Source organism: Xenopus laevis, chromosome 9_10L (genome assembly GCF_017654675.1).
Source record: "Xenopus laevis strain J_2021 chromosome 9_10L, Xenopus_laevis_v10.1, whole genome shotgun sequence".
Classification (NCBI taxonomy): domain Eukaryota; kingdom Metazoa; phylum Chordata; class Amphibia; order Anura; family Pipidae; genus Xenopus; species Xenopus laevis.
Window position 1 is genome coordinate 114,110,893 of NC_054387.1, and position 19,653 is coordinate 114,130,545.

Here is a 19,653-nt window from a genome sequence, read left to right on the forward strand (position 1 = left end):
TTTTTTTATATATATTTTTTTAAATTATTTTGCCTTCTTCTGACTCTTTCCAGCTTTCAAATGGGGGGGGGGGTCGCGGACCCCCATCTAAAAAAAAACATGCCCTGAAAGGCTACGAAAACAGGAAATTGTTTCATTACTTACCGTAATTTCTGTTTCCTGGTTACTTTCCATGGCAGCATTCACCAAGGGGTTAACACCTCCCTTCGGGCCAATGGACAGGAACCTCCCCTAGCAAGATAAAAGTGCCCGCCCCTCTCATACTCACTGTCTTAGTTAAAAAGCTTGTCCAGCAGGGTGGGACATTCCTTGGTGAATGCTGCCATGGAAAGTGACCAGGAAACAGAAATTACGGTAAGTAATGAAACAATTTCCTGTTTTCCTTGTCACCCATGGCAGCGATTCACCAATGGGAACTACCAAAGCTAACAGGGAGGGACTTCACACAGGATGCAGTAAACATAACATTTTATTTGGTAACATCTGCTTGAACAACTGCTTGAAGAACCTTTCTCCCAAATCTCGCTTCTTGGGAGGAAAGGATATCTAACTTATAGTGCTTGATGAACGTATTAACTGACGACCATCTTGCAGCTCTGCAGATTGCTTCTGGCGATGCCCTGGCCTCCATCGCCCAGGAACTTGCCAATGCAAGCTTTGAATGGGCTTTTAGCCCCAGAGGAACCTTCCTGCCCGCTGAATTGTACGCCTTTGCAATCGCTGCCACAATCCAGGAGCTTACTGTATTCTTAGACGGAGCTTTCCCCTTTCTGAAACCACATGGAATGATAAATAAATGTTCCGATTTTCTCCATGTTGTTGTCCTCTCCAAATATATTGTGAGAGCTCTGACCAAGTCTAACTTATGCCACTGCTTCTCCTTCTCTGTCTTTGGAGATGGACAAAAAGAAGGAAGGGATATCTCCAAATCCATGTGAAACTTTGAGATGACTTTTGGCAAAAATTTAAAAGCAGGCCTTAGAACCACTTTATCTTTAAATATCACTGTAAATGGCTCTACAGATGATAGTGCAGCTAGCTCGCCCACTCTACATGCTGATGTTATGGCCACTAGCAGGATAACCTTCAGAGTAAGATTCCATAAAGAAACATCCTCCAGAGGCTCAAAGGGTGGTTTTGTTAGTCTGTCTAGGACAAAGGGCAAGTCCCAAGGTGGTGAATATCTTCGTATGTGAGGTCTGACCCTTTTCAAGGCATTGAAGAACCTTCTCACTAGAGGGTCAACAGCCCAAACTTTTCCTGTTAGTGCTGAGATGGCTGACACCTGCACTCTAAGGGTATTCATGTGCAGACCCTTCTCATATCCGGAAAAAAGAAAATCTACCACCATAGATGCTGTAGCAGAACAGGGGTCCTTCCCCTCTAAAATAAAAAATTGCACAAACTTATCCCAAACTTTGTAATATTGTGTCGATGTAGAACTTTGTCTTGATTTTAGCAGAAAATCTATCACCTTCTCTTTACAATTTAATTTTTTCAGCTCCTTCCTCTCAATCTCCACGCCTTCAAGGCTAGATGATCCTCTACATGGAACTGAAACATCCCCTGGGATAGCCACCCCTGAAATCTTGGGATTTCTCTGGGTTCTCCCAGAGCCAATTTGTGAAGCAACAGAAACCATGGTCTTCTTGGCCAAAATGGTATCACTACTATTGCATTTGCTGACTCCCGGTCTATCTTTTTTAGAACTTTCCAGACAAGGGGTATTGGTGGAAATACATAAATCAGCCCTCTTGACCAATCTTGTCTCAGACCATCTACGGCTACTGCCTCTTCGCATGGATACCGGGAAAAAAATTTCGGACATTTCCTGTTCTGGACGGTTGCCATGGCATCCACGTCTGGAACTCCCCAAGTATCTATTAGGTCTTGAAATATGTCCTTGTGAAGACTCCATTCTCCTGGATCCACTATACTGCGACTTAAAAAATCTGCTTTTAGATTTTCAACTCCAGGAAGATGTACTGCTGTCAGATTTTCCAACCAAACTTCTACCCATTGGAATATTGTTTCTGCCTCCTGCAGTAACACCATGCTTCTTGTGCCTCCTTGCTTTTGAATATAGGATACTGCTGTGGTGTTGTCTGAAAAGACTTTTACGCTTTTCCCTCTTAGCTGACCTGCGAAGGCTAACAGGGCTTTTCCTACTGCCCTTAATTCTAGAATATTTGAGGATACTTGACTCAAATCCCAAGAACCTTGCACAAACAAATCTCCCATGTGTGCCCCCCAGCCGATACCTGATGCGTCTGTTGTTACGGCTGTCCATTCTGGTTCTCTTAGTTGGGTACCTCTTTGCAGATTGTCCGCCATACACCACCAGCTTAGGTCTTGTCTTAGATCTTCTGTTAACTTTAAACATCTTCTCAAGTTTTCTTGAGGACACCTCACTCGCCTTAGTAAGAAGTTTTGTAGTGGTCTCGAATGCCATCTTGCCCACTTCACAATTTGGATTGTTAATGACATCAAGCCTAGAATCCTTAGGCAGTGCTTCACCGATACTGTTTCTTGACTCCTGAAGTTTTCCACTGCCTGAATTATCTTTTCTTGCTTTACGACCAGCAAGCTCACTAAATTCTCCTGTGTCTGAAACAACGCTCCCAGAAAGATAAGAGATCTTGTAGGTGTCAGATTGCTTTTCTCCATGTTTACAATCCATCCATGTTCTTGTAGAAACTCCAGGACTTTTTTTGTATGCAATTCCGCTTCTCTCTGTGTTCTTGCTGTTATCAGGATGTCGTCTAGAAAATGAAACACTGAGATTCCTATCCTTCTTAATTTTGCTATCAAAGTTACTAGAATCTTGGTGAAGACCCTTGGGGACTGTGACAGGCCGAAAGGAAGACATTTGAATTGTACGTGAATTTCTCCTACTGCAAACCTTAGATATTTTCTGTGATTCTTGAAAATTGGCACGTGAAAATAAGCATCCTTCAAATCTATGTTTGTGAGCCAATCCCCAATCGACATTGCCTGGATGACTGACGCCAAAGACTCCATCTTGAAACTTCGCTTCTGTAGAAACTTGTTTAACTCTCTCATGTCCAAAACAGGCCTCATAGCTCCTGAGGCTTTTTTTTACTAGGAACAGTCTTGAATAAAACCCTCTTCTTCTCTCGTGAAGGAGAACTGTTTCTATTGCATCGGATGCCCATAGCTGGTCCATGTATTCCTAGACCAGATCTTGAACTTCCTCGGATTTTCTGAAAATTGAAATTAGAAAATGATCCTTTTTCTGTATTTTTGAAAACTCTAACAAAAAACCTCTTTCCAGAGTGTCGCATACCCAGCTATCTTGCACATCTCTGGCCCAGACTTGAGCAAATTGTGCCAACCTGCCACCCACTCTCATCTGAGCCAAGATAATCTCATTGCTGCTGTGTTGATGAGGTGGAAGAAGAGAAACCTCTGAATCTTTTAGAATTTCCTCTCGAGTTCTGACGTCCTGATCTCCATGATGACTGTCTATAGAACTCTCTTCCAGGTTTGTACTGTCTGGATGACCTAAAAGATCTTTCCTTATCTCTGTGAAAAGGTGCCTCATATCTTACTCTCTTGTTTCTACTCTCTTGAGGTAGAAACACACTTTTTCCTCCAGAGACTTTTTTGATGATAGTATCCAACTTCTCACCAAACAGCATCTCCCCCTCAAACGGAAGCTGGCATAGATTGGTTTTAGAGGCTGCATCTGCCGACCAAGGTTTCAGCCAGAGGGCTCTCCTCGCTGCTACAGACAATGCCATGGACCTTGCCAAGAGATGCACCAAATCGACCGATGCCTCAGATATAAAATCTACCGCGAGTTTGCAGTCAGATAGCATATCCAACAGCTTAGGCCTCTTCACGTTGGAAGAGATTGCTTCTTCTACTTCCGCAAGCCACACCTTCAAAGCCCGGAAGACTGAAGTCAATGCTACTGCTGGTTTGCAGGCTGTACCGGCCGCTACAAACGCTTTTTTTAGATTAAACTCAATTCTCTTTTCCATCGGTTCACGAAATACTGCCGCATCATCTACTGGCAGAGTGGTCTTTTTCGCTAATCTCACGACTGCTGCATCCACTTTCGGTGGTGTATCCCAACACCTTGCATCTCCTTCTTCAAAAGGATACTTTTTCAGGAATTTTCCCCCTGTTTGGGGTCTTTTCTCCGTCTTCTTCCATTCTGTTGCAATTATCTCTTTTATTGAAGCATGAACTGGGAAGAATATTGATCTTTTCCTGAGAGAAGGAAATAATTTGTCCCCCGAAGATAACTTAGCTGGCTCCAAAGGGAATGTGAGTGTTTGCCGAACTGCCTTTATCAGTGGCTCTATGACTGTTAAATCGAAATTAGACTCTTCATCCATCTCAATTTCGCCTTCCTCCGATCCTAAAGGAGAATCTATCTCAGACTCTGAAAGTTCTCCTCTCTGATAGCGATTCTGTTTGTCTTGAATAAACATGTCTCGATCTTTTTTTAGATGTAGCCACCTCCTGGAAACCTTGCACTACTGCTTGTTTAATCACTGCAGCCAAAGAATGAACCAGGGCTTGATTCCCTTGGGAAGTTGAAGCTCCTACGTCCTCTTGAACTTGTGCTGGAGCTGTTTTTTCTGGCGTTTTATCTTTTTTTTTCAGAGGCAGGAAGGCTGTTCAATGACAAAAATAAACATATGCATAAGCCATCTGTAGTGTCTCTCTCTCTGGAGTTTTTTTTGTTTTTTTTTTCCCTTTTCCCTTTGGGGTGAGGAGGCTTGCCCGGCATTCCTGAATCCATTAACGTGCTGTAGAAAAAGGGGAACCACCTTTAGATTGCACTTCAAATGCCAGAAAATAACTCCCATTCCTGCACATACCTGTATCTGATGAATCAGGTTCTGAAAACTCTCTTGCAAATGGCTGCCAAACAGGAAGCACACTTCCTTATAAACCTGGCTAGAAGATATGTTAAATCCAATACCAGAAAGGTGTTGCTGAATACCTGCTTTAAAATATGCATGGCCCAGTGATTTTCGCCATCCCTGGCGTGTTTTGGCGCCAAAAACAGCCAGTTTAAACTTTTTCCCATAAGCAAAATGGCGTCCGCGACTTCCGCCATTAGAGACGCGCTCCTGAGCGCGCCCTGCTGCTGACGCCGGAACTCCAACCGGCACGTCACTACGTTCATACGCGCTGACGTCACTTCCGGGTACACGTGCGCTCGGCGCTTCCCTGTGTACCTGCGTTTACCTAACCCGCACAGGCGGGAGGTGAGCCACGGCCCTCGGTTACTCCTGCAACCTCACAGCCTTCCCTCGCTAACCCCAGCCAAGGGGGAGCAGCGGGACCTCCATCACAGTAGGGCGGAATATGGAGAGAGAGAGAGCCCCCCTGCTGCTGGGAACTGCGTCTGACACGCTCCTTGACTCCATCAGCCCAGGACAGGATAAAAAAAGACAGTGAGTATGAGAGGGGCGGGCACTTTTATCTTGCTAGGGGAGGTTCCTGTCCATTGGCCCGAAGGGAGGTGTTAACCCATTGGTGAATCGCTGCCATGGGTGACAAGGAAAGTATTGTTATTGCTATTGCTTTTTATTACTAATCTTTCTATTCAGGCCATCTATTAGTCATATTCTAGGCTCTGATTCAAATCTGGACCCTAGCAAACCAGATGGCTGAAATTGCAAACTGGAGAGCTGCTGAATAAAAAGCTAAATAACTCAAAAACCATGAAAAATAAAAAATGAAACAAATTGCAAATTGTCTCAGAACATCACTATCTACATCATACTGAAAGTTAACTCAAAGGTGAATAAACCCCTTTAACAGTGGTTTAGGGAATTGCTTCTGTGTCAGACATTTGTAACATGACATCTTTGAAAGGCCCTGTGCTTTTGTTTGTTCCGCTTTTGTTTATCCTTCTAATTACTATCTCGCAATCCAAGCTGCTTTATGCAAAAACCAAGCCCCAAATAACACTCACTGATGTATGGATTAAGGTGACGGCACACCCAAGTGCAGGTATGGTGCTCTTTAAAGGAACAGTAACACCAAAAAAAGAAAGTGTTTTAATGGAAAGACAATATAATGTACTGGAAGCCTGTACCGGCAAAACTGATGTGTTTGCTTCAGATAAACAACTATAGTTTATATAAACGAGCTGCTGTGTAGCCATGGGGGCAGCCATTGAAGCGCAGGGCACACAGTAGAATCCCATTGCTACAGAGTTTATCTGTTCTCTGCTGTTAATCCTGAGCGTTTTCTCCTTTTTCAGCTTTGAATGGCTGTCCCCATGGCTACACAGCAACTTGTTTATATAAACTATAGTAGAGTTTCTGAAGCATGCGCACCAGTGCAGGGCAACAAGTAAATTATATTTTCATTACTTTAGGACACCTTCACTTTTTGGTTTTTACGGTTCCTTTAAGTGGGCATGAGGCTCATTCATTAATTCTGGGGCTGCATGAGTGCAAGACGGGGGAGGGGATGAAATCCTAATGAGAACCCATGTTGGATTAACAGTTGCTTATCTCTCGGCGTGATAAATCTGCATCTGTTCACATTCCATGTCGGAGCACATTAGACTCAAACACATTCATCTGCTTCTCCTGGGTCTGATAGTCAGATCCATTCTGGGCAGAGAGGCTGCCGCTCCTTTCCCCTCCCAGCTTCGCATACATTAGGATCATGAAATTACCACTAAGGATTTCATTAAGTGACGATAATGGGCTGACTAATTTATGAGAGCCATGTATCAAAGGCAGGCCTGACTGCTACAAGATTTACCGCCGCTCTCGCCAGGGGACGGTTTCATGCATAAAAGTCTCATTTGCCGGGGAGCGGGCAGCTCCAAGACATAAAACAGCATGCGGATGGCGTACTCGACGCCACTGGTTTTTAAACATTTTTTCTCCTGGTTGTACACGGACCTGGGCATGAGCGTGAATGGTAACATATACATCATTTATGCACAGGCATGGCCTCCATTTCCAGCATCATTGCACCGGAGCAATTCCATTTAAAAAGACACTGCCGTCAGAACTAAGGCCTGTATTAGGGTTGCCACCTGCCCCGTATTTTACTGGTCTGGCCAGTAAAAATAATGTTGATCCCAATGTTATTAATACTGAAAAAAGATAAATACATAGGAAGGCCGGTATTTTTTTCCAGAAAAGGTGGCAACCCATACCTCCCAATTGTCCCTTTTTCGGAGGGACAGTCCCTCTTTTGACAGCTCAACCCACAGTCCCTTATTTTTACTGGAAAGTCCCTCTTTTCTCTGCACTGAACAGCCAGAAAAAGAAACAAAGTTTCTCACTTAATTGGCTTTTAGCAAAGGGCCCAGAACAGGTGCAAATAAGATACTTTGTAACAATTTTGAGACACAAAAACACAGTTTAGATAAGGAGAAATATTTTCAAACTTTCATAACCTGCCAAATTTTGTAAAACAAACATGGTAATTAGGGGGTGTGGCCACAGAAAGGGGTGTGGTCAAAAAATTGCTGTGCTACATGCGGGAAAAAATTTTTTGTCCCTCTTTTTACTTCCAAAATGTTGGGAGGTATGGCAACCCTAGCCTGTATATAATAACTAATTTCTATTAGGGATGCACTGAATCCACTATTTTGGATTCGGCCGAAACCCCTGAATCCTTCGCGAGAGATTCGGCCGAATACCGACCCGGATACGAATGGGAAGGGGAAAACATTTTTTACTTCCTGGTTTTGTGACAAAAAGTCACGCGATTTCCCTCCCCAACCCCAATTGCATATGCAAATTAGGATTCGGTTCGGCCGGACAGAAGGATTCGGCCGAATCCTGCTGCAAAAGGCAGAATCCTGAACTGAATCCTGGATCGGTGCACCCCTAATTTCTATGTAAAGTAACTATTGTAATCACTTTTTGTTTATGTGCCAGGAGTGGTATGTATAGCAGGCATATGTCTGTCTCTGCTTCCTTTCTGGCAAAAACAACAGTCCTGTTTTACTTTATGGCAGATCAATTCCTCTTGGTTTCCTTCACTGCTGCCTGGAAAGGCCTGTGTCAGCCAATGACTATGTCTACAGGGCAAAGCACAGCTTAGTTGAGGCATAAGAAACAGCTCAAAACTGGTTATAAAGGTACAAAATGTGGGCAAAAATACCCAGACACACCTGTCTGTCCAGTGTCACTTCCCAAAACAAGGGGATTAAACCGATTTATATGAAGTTGGTTAGCTGCTATAACCTCTGTGCTTCTGGGAAGGCTTTCCACTAGATGTTGGAACATTGTTGGTGGGATTTGCTTCTATTCAGCCATAATATCATTAGTGAGATTGGGCATTGATGTTGGGGATCGGGCCTGGATCACAGTTGGAATTCCTACTCATCCCAAAGGGGTTCAGTTGGGTTGAGACCAGGGCTCTGTGTAGATCAATCAGAGTGTTCCAGTCCCATCTCGGCAAACCCATTCTGTATGGACCTGGCTTTGTACATGGGGCATTATTGTGCTGGAACAGGAAAGAGTCTACCCAAACTAATCCCATATGCCATTGTCTTTGGGATAATGGTGGGCCATCTTAAATATATTCTAATATATGGACAATCAATCCCTGTTTTGTTTAAAGGGTAAGGCATTTTAGTAGCTTGAGGCCCAAAGTGTCTCAATGTCCTTAATTATATTGATAATGGCTGGAGTGCAGAGGACCTTTTGTATTTGACCGGATAATGGATCCCATTCCTGTGTGTATATAGATTTCCCTAAGTGCAAGCCCCTGGTGTGGCCTGTGCTCAAACCTGAACTGGCAAATGCCAGAGGGGCTGCTGTAAAATGCCATAGACACTCGCTATTTATTAAGCTAATGGAGGGCGATTTGGGCCGCTGTGTTCCTATAATGCCAGGCCCTATTTTAAATCTAAGTCCAGATAATAGTGCCACTATTTTTTTTTTTATAGTTATCGAGCATCTCCCCCAACTGAAGCTGCTGTTGGATGAAGTTGTTTTTGCTGTAGAATTTGCGGGATCATTACATTGCCCTAGTCTATAACTTTTATATACTTCACCAAAATATCCAGTAGCTCAAAATCCATTTTTATTCAATTCACATATTAAATTGTTTACATACGGACCCCATGACAGTCCACCTTACGCATTTCATACCCCCGGTACTTAATCATATGTGTTCATCACCTATGATTAAGTTGCAGGGGGTACGAAACACTTAAGGTGAACTGTCATAGGTCAGTTTGTAAACAATTTAATATGTGAATTGAATAAAAATGGATTTTGAGCTACTGGATATTTTTGTGAAGTATATATAAGTGGTGCCTTGGGGACTGGGGCAATATCTTAGTAGTGTATTGCCCAATATAAACTGGCAATTGTATTCTTTCCAAGAATTTTTGAACTAGTCTATAACTTTCCTATTCGGTAATCTATTTCCCTGGCACTGTCCGCAGGTGCATGTGCGGCTATACGGATTTAGGAACGGTGCCATTCAGAGGGCAGCACATGTTCTTTCAAGATGAACAAATGAGGGCTAGATAAGTGTCCCCATTACGCCCAAGTGTTAATTAATAATCAAGAGGCCGGGTTCCTGAGCCAGCCTATTACCAGAGTATCACAGACTTTGTTCGCTATTTCCCACGTCCCAATTCTCCCTTCCCCGGTTAAAGCTTTGTCACAAGTCATTTGTGCTCACAGTGGTTAATCAGATTGGTGTTCATGGGCCGGTAATTCCTTTCTCAGGAGATTATCCCTCTGATCGGCCGCAGCTCGGGACAGGCCAGGGGATTTCTTATTTTCTCATTTCCCTTTAACGTGTTCTGTTTACAAGGCCACGGATCCCCAAGGCACCAGAGGTTGCTGCTCACGGACACCGAGAGAATCCGCTGCGCTCACGGACGCACTCACGGGCAGAATACAAATATCTGAATAGAAAAGCAATTAATTCAAGTCTTCACCTTATGTCAATGTCTAGCAGTCTCTACTCTGCTCATCTGCAGCTCCCGGTAATTGAGGCAGCCGAGGAGGATGGTGGGAGTCCAGGACGGACGGAGGACTGCAGGGAGTTGCACAACAGATGCCCTGATCCTTGAAGCAAAAAAGGGAAAATACAGCAAAGATATAGGCAGAGAACAGCCCCATAACCCATTAAAATACTTAGCTTTGAAACCTGTACACTTTGATGCAGAAAGCAGCACAGCAACCCTATGCAAAGAAACCAATAAAAATAGTCCGTAATATACAGTAGGTGCAAAAAGCTCCCCAGTTCTAATAACCCATAGCAACCAATTAACTAAGAAGCATATACGGCTTTCTGCTTTAGAGAAAATATCCAGTAGGTTGTGTGGCTTACTAAAGAGGGAACCCTACCTCCTTGGTTGGTTTAATAATTACTGTTATTTTTTCTCTTTAGAATTATGTGGTAATCATGTTCCTTTAAGGTGCCCCAGTATGACCATCGCCAAGCTTACAGTATCTCTATGAATAGTGATCATTTGACTGCCTTGGCCAATACCTTTTCTCACCCAATGGAATGCAATATATAAAGCCAAATGAGGCAATAGCACCTTCTAAGGGAATTCTACACATTTGCAATGGGTTGGTTGGTTCACATAAAGCAAAACCCCATTGTTTGTATTCAGTGCAGAACTGATGGGCTTTCCTCTAGAGGAGTTGCAGACTGACAAAGCCCACTGTCCAGATGATGGAGACCATACTGGCACTAAGTGGCCCTTACACATGGGTGTTTGTCCTGCAGGGGACCTCAGTAACAAAGCAGCAATGATTCTTGAATGGGCCTTGCTCATTAAGGCCCTTGTAAATGTGGCCACATGTTACAATAATGATCTTTCCTGCGACCATTGGTAAACCCTGGACGATGTTCCGACCTGCCCGATCAACGATCCAACAATATCCAAATTTGTTTCAGATATTGGTCGGCTTGTCTCAGAGTCAGACCACGCACGCACCAAAAAGCATATGAAGGAAGTTAGGTAATATCTGTGCAGGTATGGCCACCTTAAGTGCCATACGCAGATGGAACAAAACTTGTTCCAGTGGTGGAACACATGAAGGATTTAACCACAGCAACAAATAGCCGAGTGTGAGGGCCCTAAGAGTGGCAAGTACATTCAGGCGTTTGTCTGCAAGCATGAAGCTTTGGGAATTATGCCATACCTCTGCGATGGCCATTCAAATTTTAGGTCAGCACCCAGAAGATACCAGGTAAAGGCTGCCTGGTCACAGTGCTCTCAGCTCCCCCCTATCAAAGATAAAGCTGTGTCAGCCGTTAGCTCTCGTGGGTAAATCCTTCAATGTCAAAGACTACTTCGGGGAGCACCTGGATAACAATTGAACTGGGAACTGACACTTATATGACAAAGTCACACCCTGTTACCTAACACTCTTCCGAATTGTATCTGTAAGTTTCCCTCCCCATTTAGACTGTAAGCCCTATGGGGTAGGGTCCTCCACCCTTTTATCTCCTGGACACCGAGCACTTCATCTGTAGTGTAACTATATATTATATTTATGTGAATTGTAATTCTAATAATGCACTTATTGTTACTTATTATTGCAGTGACCCCTTGTTTGTTACTATTAATTTATGGTTTTGCTGTACAGTGCTTTGCTCTCAAGGATTGTTAAACAAATAAAAATATACAACACTTTCAAAAAAGTATATTCTGTTGCTGCTTAAACACAGATAATGGTGTTATACTGCAAAACAGCCTTGTATATTGGCCTTCTCTAGGGTTAAAGGAGACTACACCTTAGCCAGGGGATCGACAAACGAACACATGAATTGTTCTTCTGACTATGTAATATCCTGATAAGAGGTTATATATAGGCACGTGCAGCTCTATAGCCATGGGAGAAGGCAAAGACGCTGAACACTGGTCATGTTTACTAGTGCAGAGGTAAGCATTTATGGCCGCTCCTGTGGGGGTCAGAGCCATAGGCTACATTCTAGAGCCTACCTGGTAAAGGAAAATCTCTAAACTCTTGCCTTGCGGTGATACACACCCATGGCACACAGTAAGTGCAATTAAACTAGCCCTTGTGTACGTAGCCTGAAGGCATGCTTCTAGCAGACAGCATTCCAATTTTCATTCAAACACAGCTTTTGTCACGGAGCACCTTGGTTAGAGAATCCAGCATTGTACAATGGCTGAACCAAGTCGTAGACCATTCGGAGTTTGCTGCAGGAATCTTGCTGTGGTAGAAGCGGTTTCTCTGAAAACATGGGGGGATGTGGTTCAGCTACTTTTGCTGCAACCGACAAAGCAAACAGCCGGTTGTTTTAGTACATGGGCGTCTCTCCAAACGCATTTGAAACGGCACAGACATGGTTTAGTTTTTAGCACTTTTATTTTTGCTTTATAATATCTTTAAACTACAGGTTATCAAACGTGTCTCCCACAGAGAAGCATTCTTGAACGTAAAAAATATAAATTCTGCATATTAAAAGTGCATACACCTGGAAAACAAAATAAAACATGAAAATAAATAATAAAAGGCAATGACACCATCATGCACCAGGCCAGACACATTGAAGAACCAGTGTTCCCAAAGAGAAGGAGGCGCTCAAACTGTTCAACATTATCTACACTCGCTACATTCCACCACCCCCGCCCCAACCCACGAGTAGTAAAACGGTACAGGAATTGTTCCAATGAAAAGGCCAAGGACATCAGAGAACACTGCCAATATTGGGGCAGTGCCAAGGCAAAAAGCTTAGGGCACCATAGAGCAGAGATAGGATGTTACAGGGGCAAAGGATCAGTGTAAAAGAAGAGGCAAGGCAGGTGCCCTAACTGATGGGCCTTCTGGAACACGGTACACAGCATTATCCTGAAACCACCACAGGGAAAATGAAGACATGATGTGGTTTAGATCAGACTCACGGACACAGCAACGCCACACAGTCCCTAAGTTAAAGGGTGCAGGGCCTTGCTGTGCCAAAAATGGACCTTGCACAAAAGCTTTAATTGAATGCAATCAACCCAGAACATGGCACATAAGCATTTCACACCATTTAGCAGCAAACGTTTGTCAGGCTAGGACAGCCATGCAGGTAGTGTCAAAAATGTTAATCATAAACAATCCCCACAAGAAAGTAATTTTGTAGAAGGAACTTGGCACAAGCCTACATGCAGTCAGTCTGGGAGTAGGAGGAACAGCAGATGGAGTCTAGTGCTGGAGTCTACATTTTACAGGTTTTAGTTGTGACACAGGCCCCAGGGGAGCAACTACAAAATTGGAGATAGCACCTGGACCCTGGGGCACCAATGAGGTCTTTCAAAATCCAACACAAAGGGTCTGAAAGGTATAGATGCATGGAAATGAAAGGAATGCAAAAAGTGTTTTTTATTGGGGACAGAGATGCAACATGGAGAGAGCCCTGCATGAAATCTGCACAGGGGCTCATGGGCCTTTTACTATACTTCTAAACCCACAGGCAGGCCCTCAATGAGGTCAAGAAATTTCCAAGTTTTGGAAAAAAAAATGATTAAAGTTTTAAAAAAACTGGCAGTAAAAAAGTGGCACTTAATTGACGGCAGCCATGCAACACAACATGTACGGTCAAATTAAAGAGGAAGTGCTTGTCTGCTTTCAGTAGCCCCATACCAAAAAGTTCTTGCTCTTAGACCAGAGAATATGTTGCGTTGGATATGTATGAGTTGTGTGTGTGAGGCAACATGTTTGTCACTTACACGTTTGGTGGATCCACACCAGTCCATAGACTTGGAACCACTCTAGCAGCTGTAATAGGGTTTTTTTTGTTTGTTTTTTCAATAAGGATGCACCGAATCCAAGATCCTGATTGGGACTTAGGCAAATCCCATGATTCATATTAGATCTTTAGTGTTCCATTTTTGCCAAAAACCTGGAAACCATGTGATTTTAAAGCTCTAAAAAAACTGATGCCATTTTGATCTTGCAAATCACCATTGGAGGATTCTGCAGAATCATAAAAAAGTTAACAAATAAAATGATGGAATTTGGTGCATCCCTAGTTTTTCATGAATGTTTTAAAAGTGGTGATGTGTACAGAACATGCAGCATGTTATAGACAGACGAGAATATTGCCGGTAATGATGGATTGTTTTTTGGATGGACGTTTTCCAAAACTAATAACGAAAAAAAAAAATCATTTGCAGTCGTCCCACTCATTATTTCTGTGGTTTCCCATCATTTTAGTATTGGGAAATAAGGGAGGATTCCATTCCACAGGTAGACAGACTTAGCAGATCACACGTTGTAGTGTTAAGACTTTGAGAAAGCAGCACTAATTATTTCTATACATTTTCTTTCTATACATTCGCTGTATTGAGTTGCAGTCCACAACCAAACAGGAGACGGATGCGGTGCTTTGTTGCGCGGCCCGAGCACGACCCTGAGGTATTTGGAAACATTGAGATCATCACCTGAGAAAATCCATTGAACTGATCTGCTTCAGAACCCAGCCCCAGGTTTCTACAGGTCAGAGAGAGGCAGACTGAAGGATTTGATCCGCGGCATTAAAACATCAGCTTATTCCGTAGCGGCTGAAAGCTCGGAGATCAGTGGAACATTTCTCTCAGATCTGGGAAACCAATACACTGCAGAGAAAAAGGGAAAAAAAACAGGGGGTGATGCAGAAAGGCTTAAAAAAAAAAAAAAAAAAAAGCAGGACATGGCAGCAATTCCATCTTGAACTACAGGATCGATTTTGGGCATCAAAAAAGTCTTGATAAAAGAAACTTAAACCCCCAAAGGTATCCCTGTGAATGTTCTGCCTCTGAATGGGACAGTGTGGCTGGCAGAGCGCCCTCCAATGAAAGCCAAGAAAACTACTGTACAATCGAGTGTATACTAACCCTCTGCTATAGGTTTGGAAGCCAGATAACGAACGGTTACACTGAAACAGTATGTCTGGGAAATGTAGCAACAGAAAGAAAAACGGGTGCCGATATCTCCGGCTGAGGCTTCACAACCCCACTCTTTGCATTAGAGGACCATATTATTAGAAGACTGTTTTCTCATCTACATTTAAAGTGCAACAAAGTGCCCGCACAAACAAAACTAGCAAACTTCCAGTCACAGCTAGTGTTTGGGAAGGATAGTCGAAAAGCTTCTATATACAACTTATAAAGGCTCAGTGGTCAACTAACCAAAAACAAAAAAAACCTTGTTATGATTAAAGCCCTAATTCAGCTGGAACTTTATACATATAATATAGAGAAATCAAGAACACACATCAAACTACTGTACAGTTAGCTAGGCATAAGAGCACCAAAGTGATTCCTATTGGTTGCTTGCATAGTTACAAGTGCGTGCGCATTACATTAATAAGTTGCCATGCAAAACTATTGCTCAGCTAGCAGGAGGGGGTTGTCGGGTAAGAGGGAGTCCAGTCAAATAAGAGGGGAGCCAACTCATTTATCAGCATACATTCCAAAAGTGAACTTTTTGAGTACTGTGCCACGTAGCCCAATGGCTCACAAACAAACAGAGGGGCCTTTGCCATGAGATCTGCAACAGAAAGCAGAAAAAAAACAAAGTGTGTGCACGTCACGTGACAAATGATTAAACAATGGTTTCTAAAACTGATCACGATAATAAAAAAAATATACACAGCCGTAGGGTATCTAAACAGATTTGCTCATGTCTAAACCAGAGTGCTCCCTTCAAGAAGAGAAACAACAACCCAAAAATGTAATCGTACGGCTGATTAAAAACCACTCTTTTGAGACGTAACCAATACCTTTTTGCATTGTTAAAATTGGACACTTCTTGGTAGGCAGTCTTCATGCCTAAATAATGATTTTTTTTTTTGTGGTTAAAGCAAGCATGCTCAAACCAGCACGCATGCTGCGAGCAATTAGTTTAAATTAAAGGTCAGGGAGAGAATGAAAAATGCCTTGAAATGTTAACATCTTAATCAAATATATAAACTCTTCTGAGGACAAAAGTCACATGGTTGGAAACAATACCAAGCGGTGAGAACATAATCTGATCGACAGCTCAGTGCATCTTACCAGCCTGCAATTATACAAGAATCGTTAAGTCTTATAGGACAGATATGATTGAAAACGTCTTCAAAGCTGATAATGAGAATATTATGATTTCAACGTTAATGATACATGGAATGGTAGGATAGAATGCCTGTCGGTTCTATACGACTTTGGTGGAAAAAAGGATGCCTGTTAGAATGTCAAGGCCAGGAAGCAGGCATTTAACAATGGCCAAGTAATAAATAGACTGCCATGTTGAAAGGTTAAGCGTTGGATTGCTTTAAAAGCATGTGCTAAAACTACAGGACAATGTAACCCTTTATCTGCATGGGATGTGCTGCACTTATCATTGTGTGTTCCAGAGAGATGTGTGTCCATTGCCAAGTGTGGCTATTAATTTGATTATTGAGCATTAATCAAGTCCCCTAAAGAGACACACAACCATATAGACAGATTAGGGATCAATTACACACTGCCTGCCACACCAGAAACCTCAACTGGAGAAGCTAAATGTGCCACCTAGGAATTCCCATCATCTTCTGATCAAAGACGTTCGATACATAGGCAGGATGGTTATTAACTCACAGAATAAGGACCAGCACCTCTTATATGGCAAGAGTCCCTTAATAGTGAATTAAAAGGAGAAACTAACTTAGCACAAAATAGGCCGATCCCCACTGATTTCTTTTAGATTAAATGTTATGAGATTTTCTTGGGTGGGTAGTGCTATGCCATGACCATGAGATATGGCTGGAATTGTGATGTCTCAATAGTAATAAGCCTACAAGGCTGTGTTATGAAGCAGCTCCTTTCTTTCTACCCAAGGACTTGTGTATGTCTCCTACATCAGAGCAGAGGAAAGCAACCCTTACGCTGACAATATTTTCTACCAGACACACAGGTGGGCTTTGGTAAGGAAGTTAAGATAAAAGCAGCAATTTAAATAGGCGAGAGAAACAGAGGTTCCCCTTTCTCACGAGAGCTACTGTTCCCCTTTCTCACATAGGCATGAGAGCGTTAGAAGTCCTAGCTAGAAAACAGGTTGATCCGCTGGTGTGGCTTGCTTGGCCCTCTCCAGCCAGCAGATTTGCTGTTTAATGCAACAACAGTAAACGTTCATGCAGCTAGTATAGGTGAGAAAATAACTAGGAGAAGAACCCCAAACCCAAAAGGTACAAAAAGGCCAAGAACTGAAAGTGTGTACATTCCAATCAACCGCTGTTAGCAGGGACAGCTCTTTTGCATTCCTTTTGCTTCCAGAAGCTCACGCAGCTGCCCCTGCACCCATGGTCACTGAGTTTTGGGAGATGGCTTTGCAGTCGAAGGGAACCTCTTTAGATACTTCTCAGCAGTCTTTTTCCCAGAGGGAGATGGCTGAACTGGTCTTTCGTCAGGGGAAGACTTGGTTTTGTGTGCAGGTAAGGCAGAATGTTTTTTTGGACTTGGAGCCACATCAGTGGCCTTTGAAGATGGAGCACTCTCAGGCTTCTCCTGGCCTGAGCTTTTTGTTCCTGTGGCCTTCTTTGATAAAAGGCTTGTTTTTCCCAAATCCGCTGAACGCCTGCTCTCCTTCTGCCTCAAAGCAGACTTAAAGAAGCTCAGTCCTTTTTCCTCAGATTTGCTGTCCCTCTTCAGACTGGATCGGGTTCCACTGTGAGGGGTGCGGAGGCTGGCCATAGAAGAACTTCGAACAGCTCGATTATCTGCAGCAGCCTCGGTCGCCTTGTGAGGTGCAGCCTTAGAAGTGCTACTGGCTTTTGATGCAGCGGCTTTGTCTGAGACCAGGCTTATTTTGGACCCTTCTCGGCTAAGAGTCTTTTCTGGCGCCCGATGTTTACTTGTAGTGGTTGACACCAAAGAGTTTCTGGTAGATGTAGTAGGTTTTTTAGGGGCTGGGGAGCTACTATTTGTGGAATTTATAGATTTTTGCCTTTGCTGAGAAGTCGATACAGGAGAATCCTGCACTTTCCCAGTCTCCTTCCGGTGCTGTGTTGATGCACGACGTACAGGTGTTTTTACTTCTTTTTTGTTCTTAGGCGCATGCTTTCCATTAGTAACACAAGTGCCAGTGGTTGGTTGATCCTTCTCAGTTTCCCGTGGTGCTTTCTCTTGCTCTGTTATCTTATTGGCTACAGTCTTTTTACCTAACATTTCATCACTCTGGGGGCTCTCTCTAACTGGCGAGGAGCTGACTGAATCACTCTGATCCACAAAAGCAATATGATTATTATTGTCTAAAGGATCCAGCAGCGGGTTCCGACCCACAAGTTCTGCTGCACTCTTACCAAAAGATTCAGTAGGAGCGGATTTTTTGGGAACTGTCTCTGCGGGTGATCCGCCTTCTGCTACTGCAAGTGGTGCACGAGCAGGTGCTCGATGCTCTCGTCTTCCACCCTCAATGTGATCATGGAAACTGCCGGACAGATTTCGGAGGCTTCCAAAGCAAGAGGTTGACACGCTGTCATCTGCCTCCCCGATCTTGCCGAGGGCCGATCCAAGGATGGGAGAGTCGGAAGGATGACGGCAGGAAGTGGCTGCCCTTAGATGAAGTTTTGCAGACAGAGACCAAGATGGCCGAAATCCATTCTCATTGACAACAAGAGGGCTAGTGACAGAGGAACGACAAGACATGCTCTGCCTCTGCACACTGCGAACAAATGGACGTGAGGAAAAGCCACCTGGTGGGGAAAAGAAGAAATGTCAGATTCTGTTTAAAAACCCCACAACATTATATGAAATAATTACTTACTGGGGGGAGTACATGATGTAACTGGAGAAACCAATCTTATTTTCGTGTTCATTTTCACAAGTGTTCGAAGTGCAGTTTTAGAAACCAGATTGTTGGACTGTTTTTTATGGAGTAGTTATGGAGCTGCATGAATTTAATCCTTGGCTTGCCTGGTACAAATCTATTACTTGAAAAAAGTTGTTCATGCCAAAATGCTTTTAGTTAACCAGGTTTGAAGAAATATGGAGACTCTTAAAGCTCTGGTAGTAATTGTTATTCTACTTAAAAGGGCATGTGCTCCCTCCAAACAAGAATAGATTTAAAAATAAATCTTAACTAGACCTTTATTACAGTTTTTATTTTTGCTGGACTACAAAGTATGTGTCTCCCACACCCCTAGTATTGATTGATACTCTAGACCAGGGCTGTCCAACCATGTAGATTAGAAAAATTCCGGCCCTCGGTACCATAGAAGTTGGACAGCACTGCTCTAGACCACTTTCCACCAGCAAGCTTTAAACTTCTTACCCAAGTTTTATATTAATTTTTCCCAGACAACCTGCAATATCTTTTTCTAAAGGTGTGGTCGAACCCAAATTCAGACCCCCTTTTATTAAGCAGTAACATACTTACAGATCCACATACTATCAGGGGGCGCCTTTTACTTTGAACTTTATTTCTCCACAAGTAACTATTCTACCTGGTTACAGAAACACAGTGGATATACCGCAAAAAGGAAGTAGCCTGAATTCATGTTAACGTAGAAAGGAGGATCTCCCAAGCTTATCTCTTACCAATGCCTGAAGAAGCGGACAGCCATGTTTCTCAAAGGAGCTCATGAAGAGATGTTTCGTTCTTAGCTAATGTGATGTGTATACATGTGTAGGAGCATAAGGTGTTTGTCGCTCTGTGGTGGGAAGGTTTTGTTTATGTGTAGGTGTGAATATAATTTCGGACACCT

The 19,653-nt window shown here is 43.1% G+C and overlaps 1 protein-coding gene across 1 annotated transcript in view; it reads right to left on the reverse strand.

Annotated features, from left to right (window-relative positions):
* Nucleotides 1–12,316: 12,316 nt before the first annotated feature.
* The window catches only part of usp31.L (ubiquitin specific peptidase 31 L homeolog), a 40,592-nt gene continuing 33,255 nt past the window's right edge, over nucleotides 12,317–19,653 (reverse strand). Inside the window, exon 16 of the mRNA XM_018236460.2 lies at nucleotides 12,317–18,642. Coding sequence (XP_018091949.1) covers nucleotides 17,255–18,642 — 1,388 coding nt within the window. The 3' untranslated portion in view covers nucleotides 12,317–17,254. The remainder of the gene's footprint in view (nucleotides 18,643–19,653) is intronic.